The 18533-nt window shown below is 46.7% G+C and overlaps 3 protein-coding genes and 1 non-coding gene across 6 annotated transcripts; 3 read left to right on the top strand and 1 right to left on the bottom strand.

Moving 5' to 3' along the window:
• Positions 1 to 222: 222 nt before the first annotated feature.
• On the top strand, positions 223 to 7724 carry dgcr8 (DGCR8 microprocessor complex subunit). Its single transcript, XM_047015977.1, has 14 exons — positions 223 to 331; positions 950 to 1948; positions 2148 to 2316; positions 2660 to 2802; positions 2954 to 3302; positions 3464 to 3661; positions 3748 to 3849; positions 3952 to 4050; positions 4374 to 4456; positions 4566 to 4666; positions 4849 to 4955; positions 5092 to 5219; positions 5361 to 5474; positions 5605 to 7724. Exons 2-14 carry the CDS (start codon positions 1241 to 1243, stop codon positions 5686 to 5688), a joined length of 2385 nt encoding a protein of 794 aa, XP_046871933.1. The 5' UTR covers positions 223 to 331; positions 950 to 1240; the 3' UTR covers positions 5689 to 7724.
• trmt2a (tRNA methyltransferase 2 homolog A) lies at positions 7079 to 12298 on the bottom strand. Of its 3 annotated transcripts, none has more exons than XM_047015981.1 (12): positions 12207 to 12298; positions 11379 to 12030; positions 11044 to 11152; positions 10758 to 10939; positions 10294 to 10408; positions 10023 to 10138; positions 9805 to 9916; positions 9523 to 9645; positions 9083 to 9158; positions 8857 to 8973; positions 8426 to 8522; positions 7079 to 8342 (listed from the first exon to the last, which is right to left on the bottom strand). In XM_047015981.1, the coding sequence occupies exons 2-12, from the start codon at positions 12014 to 12016 to the stop codon at positions 8141 to 8143; spliced, it is 1887 nt and encodes a 628-aa protein (XP_046871937.1). In that variant the 5' UTR covers positions 12017 to 12030; positions 12207 to 12298; the 3' UTR covers positions 7079 to 8140. The 3 variants fall into 3 exon arrangements, with proteins under 3 accessions (XP_046871937.1, XP_046871938.1, XP_046871936.1); XM_047015982.1 differs by having other exon boundaries at positions 11379 to 12024; positions 12207 to 12286; XM_047015980.1 differs by having other exon boundaries at positions 11379 to 12294.
• A 531-nt stretch (positions 12299 to 12829) lies between these two features.
• On the top strand, positions 12830 to 17179 carry ranbp1 (RAN binding protein 1). The gene is made up of 6 exons (XM_047015983.1): positions 12830 to 12949; positions 14533 to 14669; positions 15073 to 15230; positions 15347 to 15475; positions 15598 to 15666; positions 15999 to 17179. The coding sequence occupies exons 1-6, from the start codon at positions 12935 to 12937 to the stop codon at positions 16145 to 16147; spliced, it is 657 nt and encodes a 218-aa protein (XP_046871939.1). The 5' UTR covers positions 12830 to 12934; the 3' UTR covers positions 16148 to 17179.
• Positions 15723 to 15853, top strand: LOC124464157. Its single transcript, XR_006955692.1, has one exon. It is a non-coding gene; the product is annotated as a small nucleolar RNA SNORA77 (small nucleolar RNA).
• Positions 17180 to 18533: the final 1354 nt, after the last annotated feature.

The following is an 18533-nucleotide window of genomic DNA, read 5'->3' on the forward strand; positions in this document are numbered from 1 at the left end:
GGAGCACTGCACTCAATTTACCACTTCCTATTTCATTGGTCAGTTGGGGAAACTTCTGAAGTTTGATTGGTCTGGTTATTCCCGCAGTATTTCGTCCTGTAGAGAAACCCGCCTTTGCGGACTGATGGTTGGTCTGTTTGTGAAGAGCTAAATAATAATTGGATTCATGATGTGTCAATCTTGAAAAAGCCGGTATGGGCTAGGGAGGGACTTGTGTGTGCTGATTGCAGCTGTCTGCAAGATGGCGGAGCAAGGAATCGAGCTGTGTGCAGTATTATCTTAAAATTGTCTGTTAGCTGATTATACTGGAAGATCATAAACTATTCTGTTGGTGAGTATCGAAATATAGCATCTGATTTCACACAAAAATTTTTATACTTAAATTTGCGAACAGTTGATTTGCGTGCATGGTTGTAGGAGAACGAAGAACTTCCACTAGCCAGACAGAAGAACGCTAGCTACTGTAGCTAGCTCTCTATCTTTTTAAGTTGGCTAGTTAGCTAGTTGCTAGCTACCAATTAGCTACAGTAACTAGCCAGCTAGCGGACTAAGTCTAGATTGTACTTGAATGCTGCCTGTAATTGCAAGTGTTATATTTTAAATGCAATCAAATAACCCGTTCAAGATGGACTCAGCTGTCAATCAGTAGCTTACGACTAGTAGCTAGTCTAGCTAACTAACAGGTGATTATTGAGCCAACAGACAATGAGTCAGTTCCATTCAGTCGTTAGCTAGCTAGCTAGCAACACGTTATTCTTATAGTCGACACATAACTAGCTGGTGTCACTATTAATCTTCAAGATAATTGGCTACGTGAAGCCGAATTTGTGCACTCGGTTGCAAGCTGGCAACATATTTTCTTTGTCAACTAAACCACGATCAAGCATTAGGTCACTCAAATTATTTTGAAGTATTCAATTGTTTTTGGTGTTGTCTTTTTGTTTCATAGGACAGATACGACGGAGGAGGATGAGCAGATCCTAGACTCAAGCAACATATAAGCTGAATGCATTGTGATTTCCAATAATTGAGACAGTGATTCTAAAAAGCTGTCTACATTAATGAAAAGAACAATGTAGTCAGCTTAACGTATTCAAGACTGGTACTTGGTCAATACAGGGACGTGGGCTTTCGTTTGATGTGCTTCTGCATGTGTTTTGCCTGAAGGGTAATTAGAAGTAGATTGTGCAGTCAGGGTCAGCGCGTAGAGCATTTATATTTGGTTTGTTAGCCAGTCATTATGGAGATAGATGATGTGTTACCCCCCCTTCCTTTGGAACCCCCCGATTTAAACAAGGACAGCCTTAATGGTAATGCACCTCCACCACCTCCCCTGCAAACGTCCAGTGACGCAGAGGAAATGGACGTTAGCTCTGGTGGTGATGGACACCCCTTAACCCCGGCAGGGGCAGAACGGCAGCTTCAGCTCCTCACCAAGGGCTCCCTGTCCTTCTGTAGCCAACCGTCCGACGACGGTGACCCCAACCCCCCCTGCCCCAGAACAGCCCGCCACGCTCCCGCCGTCAACAAGTTCCTCCCCGACCTCAAGTTGCTCCGAGACGTTAAGATCAGCGTGAGCTTTGCGGAGACCTGCAACAGCAAAGACAGGAAGGTGCTGTACACGGGCGTAGGACAGGAGGGCGGTGGGGAGGCCGGCGCAGGGAGGGTGAACGGTGGGTTGCATGACGCCACAGAGCCGGGGCCTGTGGAGGGTAGCTCGGGTGTGGGGAACTCGGCCAGTTGCCCGGGCAGGGGAGGAGGAGGAGGTGGAGGGGAGGAGGTGGAGGCAGACCTGGAGAACAACGTGGAGTTCGCCGTCCTCGACGAGCTGGAGGACTTCAGCGAGAACTTCCTGGACCCCGACTACGGCGACCAGGGCGGGTTCAGGTCTGAGGTGATAATTCAGCAGGAGCAGGTGGATGACGAAGGCCTGAACTACTCGTACGAGGTATGTGAGCAGAGGCCCCCCTGCCGGTGTGGCTGGAGCATCACATCCGTATCACCACAGTACCACCCTTACAGACACTCTGTCCTCTTGTTATTCCCCTCCTGCAGTACCTCAGAGCACACACAACCGCTCAAAGCTAGGGATGTCGTCCCCTCCTCCTCCTCTGTTCCCCCTCCCCCTCAATGGCTCTCTCTTCCAGGAGGACTTTGACAATGACGTGGACGCCCTCCTGGAGGAGGGCATGCCCGTGCCCAAGAAGATGCGCCTGGCCGAGGACAAGTATGGCGGGGACAGCGACCGCGAGCACCCGTCTGAAGGGGAGGAGGGCGTTCAGCCCATGATGACCAAGATCAAGACAGTCCTGAAGAGTGAGTGGCGGACAGCAGGGTCACTGGGCTCTGGAGCCAGGCGGCGATGCTTCGGCACTGTCTGACCAACTCTGTAAAGTTAATAAACGGGACCGTTTTTCTTTTACATTAAGGTTACATTAATATCCATGTTGCTGCCGAAACCATGAGTTTTAATGCTAGTGTGTTTGCATGGTTCTGAGGGGTGCTCTTGTAAAGCTTCCTGTATCGTTTTATCATATATTTTCAGTGTCTACACACCATAGGTAAATGAAGTGTACTTGGGAAGAAGAAAAAAAAACATTTGTCATGTGATTGTGCGTTCTGTGTGGTGGTTGGAGACTAACGTGGTTGTGGTCCCCAGGTCGTGGACGCCCCCCCACTGAGCCCCTCCCGGATGGCTGGATCATGACATTCCATAACTCGGGCATTCCAGTTTACCTCCACAGGGAGACCAGGGTGGTCAGCTGGTCCAGGCCCTACTTCCTGGGGACTGGAAGCATACGGGTAAAGACATGCATTCAACCCAACACCTCCCATCAGGGTTATTCTTCTCGTGGTTCGGGACTTGTACCTGAGATCCGGACTGTGAACAGAAGCTGTGGTCTCCTGTTCCTTTGATGCTTCCCCCCCCCCTCCCCTTTGGTGTGCTCCCCAGAAACACGACCCTCCCACCAGCAGCATTCCCTGCCTGCACTACAGCAAGATGAAGAACCAGGAGGAGCGGGACCTGAACGGCGAGGTGACCCCCGCCGCCGAGGTGTCTCCGGTGAAGCCCGGCGAGGAGGCCGACTCGGTGGAGAAGCCGGACGAGCCCGACTCCACGGCCCAGGAGGAGACCCCCACGCCGGCCGCCGGCCCGGAGGAGACGGAGGGCGCGGGCCCAGACACGGCGCCGGCCCCGGACGCCTGCCCCAAGCCGAAGGGGCCCCATGGGTGGGAGACGGCCCAGGGAGCCCTGGGCCAGGTCAAGGCCAAGGTGGAGGTGTGCAAGGATGAGTCCATAGGTAAGCGTTTAAGCGATTCTGTTTCAACGATTGATCCAATAGTTTCGGTTGCTCTAAATTAACACTTTAAAAAAGGCAACGACCTCACTTGAGTGTGAAGGTTAGATTGGGGGTGGCTTCGATGGCTCCAACATGCCTCTCTTTCTCCGTGTTCGCCCCAGACATCGAGGAGTTCCGCAGCTACCTGGAGAAGTGTTTCGACTTTGAGCAGGTGACCGTGAAGAAGTTCAGGACCTGGGCCGAGCGCCGCCAGTTCAACCGGGACATGAAGAGGAAGCAGGCCGAGTCGGAGCGGCCCATCCTGCCTGCCAACCAGAAGCTCATCACTCTGTCTGTCCAGGACGCCCCCACCAAGAAAGGTGTGCCGACGACACCCGGTGGACGGCAAAGGAACCGCGTTCCGTCTTGCCCAGGTTCTAATCTGCTCTGCTTTCGTTTTTCTCAGAGTTTGTCATCAACCCTAACGGGAAGTCCGAAGTTTGCATCCTCCATGAATATATGCAACGTGTCCTTAAGGTCCGCCCTGTTTACAACTTTTTTGAATGTGGTAAGTCAGTCGATTCCCTATTCTAACATGTCTGGTTTAGCTACTAGGATATGAGACATTGAGCTCTAGCATGAGAACTGTGTGCCTGTTCGGTTCCTCCAGAGAACCCAAGTGAGCCCTTCGGAGCGTCGGTCATCATTGATGGAGTGACCTACGGAACAGGAACCGCCAGCAGTAAAAAACTGGCCAAGAATAAAGCTGGTAACTTCCCCTTTTTTCTATATTTTATACATCTAGCAGACGCTAAATGACAAAAGCTAAATGTACAGATGGAGCGTTAGGAAGTACAACAGGAGCCTGCTCTGAACTTTCCCTTCACCCATGCCAGTCTGCCGAGATACACGCAGTTTAGCTCTCACTACAGTGTACCACTACGAATGATCCCTAATACCTGGCCCACAGCCATTTAGGACATTTGAAGACACAAAAAGCACAGCGCAGTCTGCAACACAGTGAACCTCAGCAGCAGTGTTGATTCCTGCTGAGGCCCTGGGTCTGACATGTGCTGATGGTCTCACCCGCAGCTCGAGCCACACTGGAGATCCTCATCCCTGACTTTGTGAAGCAGACGTCCGAAGAGAAGCCCGCAGAGGGGGATGAACTGGAGGTACCTGGCAACCCACGATCTGGAGATATTTAACTTGAATAATCTATGATAAGTGACTCTACTGGGACATGGAATACATTGACGACCTATGAATTTCTCTTTCTTCCAGTATTTTAATCATATCAGTATTGAAGATTCGAGGGTGTACGAGCTGACTAATAAAGCAGGCTTGCTCTCACCATATCAGATTCTACATGAGTGCCTTAAGAGGTAAGACGCATGATACGGGTTAGAAATGTCTCCAGGAAATCCACGGCTTTTACTATGATGCAGTAAATCGATATCATGGTAAACTGGTGTCATAGTAAACCCATATCCTGTTAAACACTCACAGTAAACCCCCATCATGGTAAAGTCATATAGTCGTAACCCCATGGCCCGTGTCCCTGTAGAAACCATGGGATGGGCGACACCAGCATCCAGTTTGAGGTGATCCCTGGCAAGAACCAGAAGAGCGAATACATCATGACGTGTGGCAAACACACCGTGCGAGGGTGGTGTAAGTTGCACAACTCCACCCCACAAACCCACACCACACCATCCCTGGCTGATCTACCCTATGGAAAACCAGTTCCAGCCTGTTGGGTTACAGCCGAGTCGTGACGCTCTGTTCCTCCTTGTCGGGCTGTCTCCAGGCAAGAACAAGCGGGTGGGGAAGCAGCTGGCCTCCCAGAAGATCCTGCAGATGCTCCACCCCCACGTCAAGAACTGGGGTTCCCTCCTGCGCATGTACGGCCGGGAGAGCAATAAGATGGTGAAGAAGGTAACTACCTCCGCACAGCCGACACCAGACACCGCCCGCCAGGCCAGGGAGGGAGGGAGGGACACGGGTCAAATCGGTCATGATGTGCGTGTTCCGGCTGTTAACCGAAGGTGGATCTGGGTGTTTTTTTTGTGCCTGTAGGAGAATTCAGACAAGAGTGTGATCGAGCTGCAGCAGTATGCCAAAAAGAACAAGCCAAACCTTCACATCCTGAACAAACTGCAAGAAGAGATGAAGAAGCTGGCCAAGGAAAGGGTGAGTGGGGAAACACGAGCGACGGGTCCGAGGAGGGATGGGGGGGGGGGGTGGGGGGGGTGGGGGGGGTACACCCTCTTTTAGATGGGGCTGTTCCTTCTGCTAACGACGCCCTTGTCTCGTGCCTCAGGAGGAAACGCGAAAGAAGCCCAAGATGACCATCATGGAGTCAGCTCAGCCCGGGAGCGAGCCCCTGTGCACTGTGGACGTGTAGAGGCCTCACTGCAAGCTAGCCCGACCCGTCACTGACCACAGGCACGCACGCACACACACACACACAGTGCAGTCACTCGTTACACTAAACGCCACCTAGCCACCATCCAATTATTTATGCATCCTTGTGACATGGCAATAGACGTGAAGATCTCCTAAAGAAGGGTGGTGTGTAGCACTGTTCCCCTTTCTATCCCCGCGCTGTGTTGGTGTCTGGTGCCCCGTCAAGGGACAGTCACTAGCACCGACGCAGAGATATGAGAGCGAGAGAGACCAGCGTGGATCTCTCTCCTGTTGCGTCCTCCATACAGCACTTAAACTGAAACCACCCAAGCAGCAGGAGGAGGCTTCGACACACTGAAAACTCTGCGCCCCCCCCCCCCCTCCATAACTGCTGACAACCACTATAGATTCATTTTTGTAACGGGATGGTGAACATTTCAAGGTCACTCCAAGTTTCAGCTGCAAATCTCTTTTATTTGGAGAGTAGTAGGATTAGTCGTGGTCTGCTGCAGCAATTTAAACTTTTCATCGGGTACTAAATGGAATATTGATCTGTTTGCTGTTGTCTTGGCTTTATAGTTGATGGTTGATGTTTTGTATAATTTGGTTGGCGAGTAGTCGTATTATTAATATGCTTTTGTCTGCAGATTGGCCAGCTTGTTTTGATTTGCACGGTAAAACTGATTCTGGTAAATTACCCAAATTCAGATGAATAGTTCTCTGCACTCATGGTTCAATTCCGTTTGTTACACTCTCACAGTTCAAGTGAGCGATGGAGTGAACCTCCAAAACCCCGAAACATGGAGAACGTCATTTGAATAGCGTGTCTTGTTATTTTTCCGTTGGTGGAATTCAGGAAGAAACACATCACCAGACGAGCTGAACAAGCCGGTCTGTCTAGCTAATGTCCTGCTTTCCATTTAAGCACTGTAGAGAGCACAAGCACAAGGGCTTGGAGTACTGTAGGCAGGTTGGCCAAGGAGATACACATGGTAATGTTACAGTCCTAAGACCTGTACTTCAGTTAGGTTTTCTGCTTGTAGATGCATTTGCTTCGCTCCATACCATTTAAGTGACGTAGATGCCATGCCCTTCCATCTTAGTTGCAGGATGGCCTCGTTGTGGTGTCCTTGTATAGGATAACCCTTGACTACATGTTGCCTTAGTTATGTCATTAAGGGCTCCCTTGAGAGAGAATTTATTGGACCTAACCCCACCCCGCCCCCCCAAGGGGAATTTAAAGACCATTTCCTTAATTCAGCATTTATGGTTTAGACTGTGTTGGTTTTTATGGTGTAAAGCAATGTCACTGATATTCTGGGAGAAGACAAAAAAAAAAAAACTGCCTCGCATGTGCATATTTTTAAGTCGTCTTAATTCTGATTTGTGTACGTTTGTCATCTTTGTGACAAAGGATCGTCCGTTCTCATCATGTGTTCTAACTCTGGCAAACTAATGTATGGTGTACGAGGATCCCCAACAAATCTACAAAAATGAAGTTGGCACACTTTTACCTCGAGCGACCCTTGATCACGTCTTTTAGAACAACAGGAGTCTAAACAAGCAGTGGGAACCAAAGCTTTAATTCAGTCTTATGCATTTTTATAGAGGAACATTACTAGGGTTGCTGCAAACGCCACCATAATATCTATAAATATATATATAAGGCAGGATACAAAAAGATGCAACACTTCCTGGAACAAAAATATTAACTTCTGTGCATTTCATGGTGTGAAGTATTGGGTCTGCGTGTGAAGTATTGGGTCTGTGTGTGCATCTGTCCCAGCGTTCATGGACACAGCTGCTGATGTAGAGTTAGACTGCTTGAAGAATCTGCTTCTCCCCCAGCTCATGTTTATGTGCTCTGTCTTGCCAAGTACGTGTGTTTAGTATGTGCGCAAAAAAAACCCATGGAGTTGTAATGATGGATTGTTTGCTTGAGATATTGCTGCCTAGAAAATGAAGTACCTACTGCAACTTGGATCTCTGACTTTCAGTGATATTTGTTTATGCAAATAAATTGTCATGAATTAACTGTGCTGTCTCTTGTGTCTAGATGGATAAGAAAATCTTTACTTGGAAGATCTCCCCCCCCTTTTATCTACACATGGGATTCATGTTCTTTAGCAGTGGAACCTTCTCTGGAACTTCTTTTTAAGTTTAATGAAGGGTAGCTTTCTGAAAATCCCAGATGTGTGCTGAGGCACATGCCTCTTAAATGGTGTAAGGGGGAAAAATATTGATGCGATCCAAAGCCTAGGGTCAAAATCAATTTAATCAGATTAAAAAAAAAAAAAAGTTCTTGTGAACAAAACAAATTCAAAAGTAGTATAGTAGATTATCGCCGTATCGGCGTCAACAAAAGACTGCATACCCTTGACAAAAACGCCATGTCACATGCTTAGAGTTAGCTAACTCATGCACATAAAGCATGAACTGCTATCGATACATTAAGACGTGCTAGTTGTCTCTTCCTGTTTCTCCGTGGGGGTTGTAGTCTCTTCCTTGCTAGTGGTCTGGGAGCTGTAGTCCACCCGCTCAAACAGCAGGAGCATCTCACAGTGCATGGTCTGGGGGAAGAGGTCCACGGCCATGGCTCGCACGGGACGGAAGGGAGACCCACGTACCCGCTTGGAGGGAGCTCTGCACAGACTGAAGATGACGAGGGTTAGCCTTCAGCTACTCTGCAGCTGTGGCCTGGCAAAGTGGGAAAAGATGATGCGTGCGTCACCTACTCTATGAAGTTGGTCATGGCCGCCTTAGCGTTGCACGCCACGTACACCAGCCTCTTCAGGTGCTCCGCTCTCCTGATGGCCAGAATCACCTTGGAATCTGCATCAAGGGGGAGTGGGGAGTCAGGTGGCTGAGCGGTTAGGGAATCGGGCTAGTAATCAGAGGGTTGCCGGTTCGATTCCCGGCCGTGCGAAATGATGTGTCCATGGGCATTTCACCCTACTTGCCTCGGGGGAATGTCCCATACTTACTGTAAGTCATTCTGGATAAGAGCGGCTGCTAAATGACTAAATGTAATCAAGGCCACCCAAAGAATTGGTTTCTAAGTTCAAAACTATCCATGGAGACTCACATGAGAAGCTTGAACCGTGACAGCAAGCCAAACTAACCGTATGTGATAGCTGCAGTCCTGTATGTGTGTGTGTGATCTTACGCAAGCCAGCTCTGGGTGGATCCACGATGGCCGTGACGTTGGGGGACACCAGAGCATTGAGCACGCTGGGGAACACATCCTCAGCCTTGCCACAGTGGTACTCCACATTAGTCAGACCTGGAAGGGGGGTGTCAAAATATATATACACACACACGCATCACTTTTTAATGGTGAAAGAAGTATTCTGGTTGATAAAGCTTGACTAGGTCTATACTTCAAGAGTTACCATTAATCTGGGCGTTCACTTTGGCATCCTCTACTGCTGCCTGGCACAGTTCTATTCCAATGACCTTCCTCACCCTCTGGTACACAGAGAAAAACAAAGTGATTATTGGTGGACAGTACAAGAAAACGCTTTTATCCAAAGCGATACACTGGGGGGATTTGAACCTGTGAAAGATCTCTCGAACCGCAGTCAAATCCTCTACAGCGGAGCTAAACCACCAGTCGGCCATTGTGGGTTCTGATTTACATTTAGTCATTTAGCAGAAGCTCTTGTCCAGAGCGACTTACAGTAAGTACAGGGACATTCTCCCCGAGGCAAATAGGATGAAGTGCCTTGCCCAAGAACACAACGTCATTTGGAATGGCTGGGAATCGAACCAACAACCTTCTGATTTATAGTCCGACTCCCTAACCGCTCAGCCATCTGACCCCCTGGTTTACCTTGGCTAACGATATCCCGATGGTTCCCGTCCCACAGCACACATCCAGCACGGTGCTGTCCTGGTCCAGCTGGGCCCACTCCCCCACCGTGGAGTACAGAACCTCCGCAGCACCCGTGTTCACCTGGGAGACACACCTGAGCTGTCAGACCTTCTCCACCCCCCCCAACCTCTTACAATGGATCCGCACAATACGATGCAATACTCGTCATTTGTAGTGAACAGAGAACCTACTGTCCAGGTCTATTAAAAATAACTTGATGATCATTATAAACTGATTTACCTGAAAGAAGGAGTGAGGAGAGATCCTGAATTTCAGACTGAGAAGCTCTTCATGGATGTACTCTTTCCCGAATACTAGCTCTGATGGCAGGTCTTCGGGGTTCGGGGAGGTCCTGAATGAACATAAGACAGTATGCTTGAACACGGTTTGATTTTGCGAGTGCACTTGAGAGAACGAGCGATGGTCCGGGCATTGATCATGTGCTTTAATCCTCTCACCTTTGACCCTCTCTCACAAAGTACAGAGAGTTTAGTCCGCTTTCTTTCCCTTCTCCTTCCGTGAAGAACTGCCTCAGCGAGTTCTTGAGGCCGTCGAGTTCGGCCTCCTCAAGTTTCTGTCGCGGAACACAGGAGAGACGTACGGTGAGTTTCACAAGCCTCGCTGCTGAAAAAGACCCGGGAATCATACGACACCGCATCCATTCCAAGTAACACTAGGAGTTCCTATTGGGATCAAAGGGGGTTCCGTCGCCGCTGTGGGAGTGAGCACCTGTGGGTTGAAGAACACCATGGCCATGGCCTCGTCGGTCCTGGTAGTCCTCACGGTGAGCTGCTTCCAGTGCCCATCGTAAGTCTCAGGGCTGTACACCGCGTAAGCCGTTGTCCTGTGCACCAAACAAAGCCACAGATGTTACCTTTTATGTCTAAGTCAGAGCATTTGACTACAGATCTAAAAGTTGTTGTGGGATAAAAACATCTGGTAAATGAAAACCACGGGACATCACATGCCGACAACAACAGCTGCAGGTATGGCTGCAGTGTTTATGTGACATGCGACCTCTTGATTGCTTCAAGATGGCTCCGGTTGTGTCCTGGACGCCAGACTCCACGAGGCAGCGCAGAAACCATGAACATCATCTTTTTACCCAGATATCACATCTCAGCCGAGGATTTCGAATCGACACAAGGCCAAGACGTGATCTCTCTGGCGATCGTTCAATGACATGGACTTGCCTGATGAATTTCTGGACCTCGCTGACGACTCTCTTGGCCCTGGCTGACACATGGATGGAGTCAGAGGGGCCCACCACAGCACAGGAGCCTCCTTTGTACTTCCCCAGTCGGAAGCCCACCGTCTTATCCTCACCATTCGCCCCCATAGAGATGAGGAACTCACACTTGTTCCTGTACTCAGTCTGCGGGACAACAGAAAAGGGATGTTATTGTTGCATGGAGCTATGCTGTAAAAAAAATAAAAAATAAAGAACTAACGGAATGAGTCAACAGGATGTGATGGTACCAGTAAGGGTGATGGTCTGATGGTCTCCAGGGGACAACACATGTTGTTGTGCTTGTTTCGCTGCGTGTACAGCCAGGCTAGCATTTCCTTGTTGGTGAAGCCTATTTCTCTGAGGAGACATGGGAGAAAAGCAAGCATGACACGGAATTCAAATCCAATTTGGTTTTGAACACCCTTGTTGGAGCTATGATGTCGTTTTTTGTTTTATTGTGTCCTTTGCGGCTTTACACGGTGGTCTGGCATTGATTGGCATCACAAGGTTTAGCACTAACATAATCAAGTGCATACAGGTCATCTTGGGGTGATGAGAATCAGGAAAGTGGCCCTGGCCCTACCTCGATAGGCTCTGCAGCACCCCCTCCACCGCCTGCTGTTTCCTCTGTAGTTGTTCCTCATAGGGCACATTCCACAGGGGGGTCACCACATTGGCGATCTGGGTGCTGAAAGGTACCTCGTCTTCCTCTGCCTCCTGCTGCCGTTTCGACGGGGGCTGCCCTGACCCCTCCGTCTCGTCCTGCCTCCTCTTCCTGAGTATGGGGTCGACCTTGGGCTTGGCCAGCCGCACGCTCAGTGCCCGACCCTTCCACTGCATCCCGTGCAGCATCTTCATGGCTTTGTCCCGTTCTTCCTCGTTTTTAAAGGTGACGAAGGCGAATGGCTGCTTCCCAAACATTTTGATCTTGTGAGGGTTGACGCCATGCTTGGCCAGGAACTTCTTCACGTCGTTAAAACCGATATACTTTGGTAAATTTTGGATCTCCACTTTGAAGATCTCCGATGTGAACAGGTCCTCTTTGATGTAGCGGTACATGTTTGGGTCGGAGCCCTCCTCTTCCTCTCCAGCTCCATCAGCTTTTCCTTTACTAGATGTTACTCCATCCACGTTGTCTTCTGTTATGATACTCCCCCTGCCCGTTTCCTTATCCTCATTCAGATGTGGGGAGGCAGATACTGGGATGTGAACATCTGCCATTTTCTGTACTGTAACTTAGGGAAATAACAAACCTTTATGCATGTACAGTTAGCTCCCAAATCAGGCACAGGGTCTTAAGTGAACTCACTTTGTAAGTATGCTTTATAAATTTGTAGAACTTTGAGCATTTGTAACTGCACATAAGCACTAGAAACTGAGTTGATTACAATTTACTCAAAGGTTCACTCACTGTAACCGCGCGTAGTTTCACTTATGACTGGCACGGCAGTTGCTGATGTGTGCTAGCTGCCATGATGTTGTGGAAACACGTGTTTTTCTGAACTTTGACATGCAGGAATATTTAATAAAGAAAGATATATCGTTATACACATTTCACAATAAATATAACGTCAGTGAAGAAACAGTGCAATTGTATGCATTATTATTCCATTTATATTTGTATTACAAAATATATTACATTTACGTTAAATCAGACACAGGAAGTGACGATTTCTATAGCTGTTAAAGGCTTCTCACTGTTTAATGTGAATTAATTTGTTGCATTGCTACTTTTGTTTTTAGATTTCGTTATTGTATAAACATAACTTGATCATACAAAAACATTACAATTTATTTTGTAATTTCACAAATGCACAGTAAGTGTGGTAACCGAAATGCGTGGTGATATATAAATAAACCTAAGTTATTAAAATTGTCTATACACGAATAGATGATCAAAAAAATAATACTTGCATTGCAATTAACTTTTGTTTGTGTGAAGCACAATTGATTAATTCATGTCAAATATGTTTGTCAACGTTGCAAAGGGTTTATGCTGTAGCATAGCAGCAAATTTCAGCGCGCGAAAGCAAGTCGCAGTACCAGCAGCAGGAAGAGGCGTAAGAAAACCATAGGGAAGGACGAGTTTGGTTTGAATCTTTCGAATAACTTCCATCATCTATAAACATCTACATTAATATGGCAGATCCGAAGGTGAGATAACGATTTTTTTATGTTTTAAAGTATCTTAAATGCATTGAAATGAACATTTTATTTAAAAATATGTATTTTCATTGGTATTATCAAAGTTAACTAGGCACTGCAAAGAGGAAAATGCCGACTAGGATCTAAATTAACAATGCCAGTTTGTTTCAGTTAGGCGTAAATAGTGAACATTTGCTTTATTGTGGTAACTAGTAAGACAGGTGAAATAAAAGGTGTACGTTGAATGTGTTTAATGTGTAAAGAAAGTGTAAAACAGTGTACTTTTGCCGCCTTTCTCTAGCCTGGTCTGGTTTTGGGCTAAATGGTCAGCTATCTAGTTAGCCAATCATTAACTTGCTAGCTAGCTTATCAAAATTGGCTATTTCAATGTGTCCCTCTTTAGGTATATACTTTACCGAGCTAAAGAGCAATTGGCTCGCTGATGTGCAGATAATCACACTGTCGTCGGGTTAAGTCATGATTTAATTCTACGCATTTGGCTTTGAAAATTGTTTTCTCACCTGACAACAGTTGTTAGCTGCGATGCAGAATGATGCAAGCTAGCCTGTGTAGCCTAGTGTGCTGTTATCAGCAAACTTGGTCGCTATGATAGTTTACTATCGCATCATGTAGCTAGCTAACTTTTAATTGGACTGACAACTGCGTCTTTGAAAGTGGGAAGTGCACGCACGATTGCTAGGTTGTTTAATTGTTAGTGAGCTACCTTTACAAGTGTCGATGTGTGGAGCTCCATGTATGGCCTAGCATTCGCAGCAAACACGCTAGCTTAAAAGCTAGGCTAGCTAGCTCAAACACAGCAGGCCAAACTCTGCTTGGCAACTTAATGTACTGGTGTTTTATGTTAAACATACTACATTTTGACCAAGCAGGCGTTGGTTCTAGCGGTTACACTACTGGCTTGATATCCCATACGTCTTTGTTTTTACGTTAAATCTACCTAGTCAGTGATGGAGATGACTGGCAAATGTGCCTTTTTGGTTTCCTGGAAGCATGGAGTCACATGCGCCCCTCCGCTTAAAGTTTTCAGACTTCCATTTGGTTAGCAAGGCTATGTTCTTAGCATTTGTCAACGAACGTGTAGTTCAGATAACTAGTTAATGGCTTGTCAAAAATGTAATGTATTACATGGAACAAGATCTCTGCAGGTCAAGCATGAAATACATTTCACATAATTACTACCACTTTCTGCACGCACCCATAGTAACTTTTGATACTTTGGTATTGAATGGTTTTACTACAAGCTGAGAACTACTACACCTATTTGCCATGGAATGGCAAAGCACATTTGCACACATTTGCTTGGCTCAGCACCAGCCATCTGCAAGCCAGTGGTAACTGTGAAGCGAATACAAAAGAGAGCCCCAAACCTTGATCTCCACAATCCCTCTATTCACACTGCTGTGCGGTCGGTGTGGACGCTTTCCCACTGAGGGCTGTACCTCGGATCTTAACGACCTGAAGTAATCTAGTTGCAACTAGATGAAACCCCCAAAAAGTCCACTCAAAGTTTCTGAAATCATGTGAAATATAGTTCTAAATGGTGTTTTTAAATCTCTTGTTTCCCCTTGTAGGAGCCACAAGAAGAACATGATGCATCCACAGATAATGCAGAAGATACCAACCACGACCCTCACTTTGAGCCCATCGTGTCCCTCCCCGAGCAGGATGTGAAAACACTAGAGGAGGACGAGGAAGAGCTCTTCAAAATGTACGTGTTGTACTAAACGGCATTGCTTTCGAGGTTGCTGTTTCTGTACCCTCAGCATCACATTTTCATATGGGGAGGGGGCAGGATTTGGCATTCCCTTAAGTGTAGGGGGTCAGATGGCTGAGCGGTTAGGGAGTCGGGCTATTAATCAGAAGGTTGTTGGTTCGATTCCTGGCCGTGCTAAATGACATATCCTTGGGCAAGGCACTTCACCCTACTTGCCTCGGGGAGAATGTCCCTGTACCTACTGTAAGTCGCTCTGGATAAGAGCGTCTGCTAAATGACTACATTTAAATGTAAGTCATGCGCGTCGAAGTGAGTGCATGTGAAGTGAACGAACAAAGGCAGTCTTGGGGAACCCCATCAAACCACAACCTGCTCTCGTCTCGTCCCCCCCCCCAAGGCGAGCCAAGCTGTACCGCTTTGCGTCTGAGAACGAGCCCCCAGAGTGGAAGGAGCGAGGCACGGGCGACGTCAAGCTGCTGCGACACAAAGAGAAGGGCACCATCCGCCTCCTGATGAGGAGAGACAGGACCTTGAAAATCTGTGCCAACCACCACAGTGAGTTTGGCTTTCTGCACCCTTACTGCCCCACCCCTGTCTGTGAGTTGCGCTTGCTGTACAATGAGCATTAAAGGTACATAAAACATGATTGTTATTATTGTGTGCGTCTTCAGTTTCCCCTGCGATGGACCTGAAGCCCAACGCGGGCAGTGACCGGGCCTGGGTATGGAACACACTAGCAGACTTTGCAGATGAACATCCCAAACCAGAGCTTCTGGCCATTCGTTTCCTCAACGCAGAAAGTAAGTCTCGACAAGACGCCACGCAATCCGTCCAAAGGATTTGTTTTGAAAAGTGCCAGAGGGGTTCTGGTGTATGACTTGGGTGTAGTAATAAGTGACCATATGTCTTTCCTTCTTTTTAGATGCTCAGAAATTCAAGGTGAAGTTCGATGAATGCAAGGAGGAGGTCCGGAAATTTCAAGAGGGATCGGGTAGGTGGAAAATCTTCAAGACGCTTCTCTATGCATCTGGGGTGGGGGAGAAATATGCAGACTCACTCTGTTCCCAGCTGATCCTTCCTACCGGGAACTTTTTCTGTCTGCTACATTAACATGCAGAATGTAACACTCGCTGACCCTCCTACCAGAAGGTCAGGGATGGTATGTCCTGCTCACAGTCCAAAATGTTCTTTTCAGCTCTCCTCATTATACACAACAAGCCTGTTGTCTCGCCTCTAACCTCCGCTAATGAGCTTGATAAACACACGTCTGTGGCGAATGTTCCGGAAGTTGGTTTGACATCAATGTTTTATTGTGTTCCACAGGGGATACTGACAGTGCAAACAAAGTGGCGGAGAAGCTGGAGGAGCTCACTGTGAAGGACGAGGGCAAGACCAAGACGTCGGATGACAAGACCGGGGAAGAGAAGAAAGGGGAAGAGAAGAAAGAAGAACAGGCGAAAGAGGAGAAATGAAACCAAGAACTTGCTTTACCAGATCTTCGACTTGTCATTTTCCTCTTTTTCTACGATAGACTCTAAAGAAACTGAATTTGGACACTTGCATATTGATTTGTTTTGTTTTTCTTTTTATGATTTGTTTGCCTGGAGATCACAAGACCTAGGTGCCGCTCAAAAAAACGACAACAAGAAATGCTGCATTAAAATGTGCCCCTCCCCACTCACACCCTCTCATCTATCATGGAAATTCAACTGTCATCTTTAGTTACTGTCATCACAACTAACCATAACATGAGGCTTGTGATATTGATCATTCCCACATTGGGCAAATGTTCTTAGTTTACTTTTATTTTTTAGTAGAGGTAGCGTTGAGGGAAGAGGATTCAGGAGGCTAGCATGGACAGGAAACTCTTTGAAAGGGATCAAGTCTCTGTCTTAAAGGCTTCCTCCACTGGTCAACCAGGCTCTCCCCTATCATGGCCAAATGAATCGGGGGTGCTGATTTAATATGTCGGTTGTACTTGCTCCAGGTGTCATCATGTTGGGGGAGATTAACAAGGAGGGGGAAGCGTGTTTAGATAACTGAGCTTCAACGTAACTGGTAACAGCAGCATATACCAGGTGTTGAATCGCAGCTGTTGGCAATTTGATGCACTTACGTCAATATTACCAAGTGTTCCAGTTTTTTTTTTTAGGTGTTTACTAAGGTTTATCGCACCAAATTCAAGACAACGGTTTATCAGATATCGGTGTAGGCTACATCCTGACGCAAGATCCTTACCAGTGGCTCTAGCTTGTTTTGAAGTCATGAACATTCCCTGGACCTGAAGCAGAAAGCATGTAGATTCTGTAAAGTTAGAGATAGTGACATGGCCATGTCAGGACTCCACTCTGTCCTAACTCTTAACCCACTGATTGAGTTGACCTTGCCTCAAAGTGCCAGTTTCATCTGTAAATAAATGTACATGGATGAAATGTTGCTTTTCATTTGCACTCAAATGGTTTGAGACAATTCCTTCACCTTCCAATAAAAGCTCTCAAAGACCATGGAGTTGTTCTCACTAGTTTGTATGAAAATGTATTGGGAGGTGACAACATAAACTGGTATATCCAGTATCCAAATTTGGTGCTAGTCTGTCGGCCAAGATTTGGTTGGATGCAGGATGAAGTTGAAAGTGGGGGGGGAGTAAAAATTTTAAAATCAAAATAATCAATTGATTTTATTTTTACTAAAGCAAGTATAATTGGTTTAAGTGGTTCTCAAACCTGGTCCTTCGGACCCCCTGACTTGCATGTTTTAGATGTTTCCCTGCTCCACACCTGATTCTAATGATCTGGTCGTTATCCAGCTCTGCAGAAGCCGGATAACGACCATTCATTAGATTCAGGTGTATTGGAGCAGGGAAACATCTCAAACATGCAGGGCAGGGGGTATCAAGGACCAGGGTTGAGAACCACTGGTCTAAATGGTGCTGTTCCAAAGATCAATTGTGTGTGTACTCAAGAAAAATGGATGTACATCTGTCATTCCAAGACCAAGTCCCAGGCTAGCTCGTCAGTCGTCTACATGGAAAGGCCTTTCCTGGTGTCTGGGTTCTAAAGAACAAAGGACAAGCTGCTTTTGACTTCGTTGTTACTGAGGCAACTTCATTGTTTTCCTTTCAGAATGTTTGTCCATGTGAGAGTAAAAGGAAACACTGTCCACTTAAGTATTTTCATGAAAAATAATCAAGACGCTTCACTTGTTTATTGGAAACGTTCTTTTATTTATGGTCACCAAGTGGCAAATATTTTTCTTTCCACAAAAATAGTCCATCATGTACATTAACAATATATTGTATATTATTCTCCATCTTCTATAGTCATACCATTTCATAGATAACATCTTCTCACAATCATGACAGGCAGCAACAGGCATGACCCAACAGTGTTCAAATGTGATTAGGTGCAATGTAACAGATAATTGCTTAAATAAATGACAGAAAATAGCATTTCTTTAGGGGGAATATAATTTTGCGTGTGCTTGAAGGATGTTCAATATATCAGGTCAGTTGTTTGTTAACTTGACCATAAATCACAAGACTTGTCAGATCTAATGTTATCTGTCACAGTTTTAGCAATCTGTGTTGGAAGTCAGAGCTGTTACCATCTTGCAATAAAGTACAGTTAAACCTAGATAATTGAGGGACTTTGTGGTGACCTTTATTGACTTAGGCACCACAATTCCACTGGATGTAGGCTATTTGTGCTGTAAACATCCTTGTCCTCTTGAAAGGCCACCATGGTGGATCCTGTAGCTGAAGTGGTCATTTTGAGGTTGCCAAATAAACAACATACGGCAAAAAGAAGTGTTCACGCATTCTGCGCTATTCTTTCAGAAAGAATGGAATACAAGCATAAA

Source organism: Hypomesus transpacificus, unplaced genomic scaffold (genome assembly GCF_021917145.1).
Source record: "Hypomesus transpacificus isolate Combined female unplaced genomic scaffold, fHypTra1 scaffold_31, whole genome shotgun sequence".
In the NCBI taxonomy this organism is placed as follows: domain Eukaryota; kingdom Metazoa; phylum Chordata; class Actinopteri; order Osmeriformes; family Osmeridae; genus Hypomesus; species Hypomesus transpacificus.

What these genes read in the sequence shown, in the direction of transcription:
- dgcr8 (XM_047015977.1), top strand. Translation starts at nt 1,241, where the DNA reads ATGGAGATAGATGATGTGTTACCCCCCCTTCCTTTGGAACCCCCCGAT. An exon ending in TGGGGACTGGAAGCATACGG is followed by an intron (nt 2,803 to 2,953) that starts GTAAAGACATGC and finishes TGTGCTCCCCAG; the next exon opens with AAACACGACCCTCCCACCAG. An exon ending in GCAATAAGATGGTGAAGAAG is followed by an intron (nt 5,220 to 5,360) that starts GTAACTACCTCC and finishes TTGTGCCTGTAG; the next exon opens with GAGAATTCAGACAAGAGTGT.
- trmt2a (XM_047015981.1), bottom strand. Translation starts at nt 12,016, where the DNA reads ATGGCAGATGTTCACATCCCAGTATCTGCCTCCCCACATCTGAATGAG. An exon ending in GTGCTGCAGAGCCTATCGAG is followed by an intron (nt 11,153 to 11,378) that starts GTAGGGCCAGGG and finishes ATGTCTCCTCAG; the next exon opens with AGAAATAGGCTTCACCAACA. An exon ending in CTCCTCACTCCTTCTTTCAG is followed by an intron (nt 9,646 to 9,804) that starts GTAAATCAGTTT and finishes TGTGTCTCCCAG; the next exon opens with GTGAACACGGGTGCTGCGGA.
- ranbp1 (XM_047015983.1), top strand. An exon ending in AATCTGTGCCAACCACCACA is followed by an intron (nt 15,231 to 15,346) that starts GTGAGTTTGGCT and finishes GTGCGTCTTCAG; the next exon opens with TTTCCCCTGCGATGGACCTG. An exon ending in GAAATTTCAAGAGGGATCGG is followed by an intron (nt 15,667 to 15,998) that starts GTAGGTGGAAAA and finishes TGTGTTCCACAG; the next exon opens with GGGATACTGACAGTGCAAAC.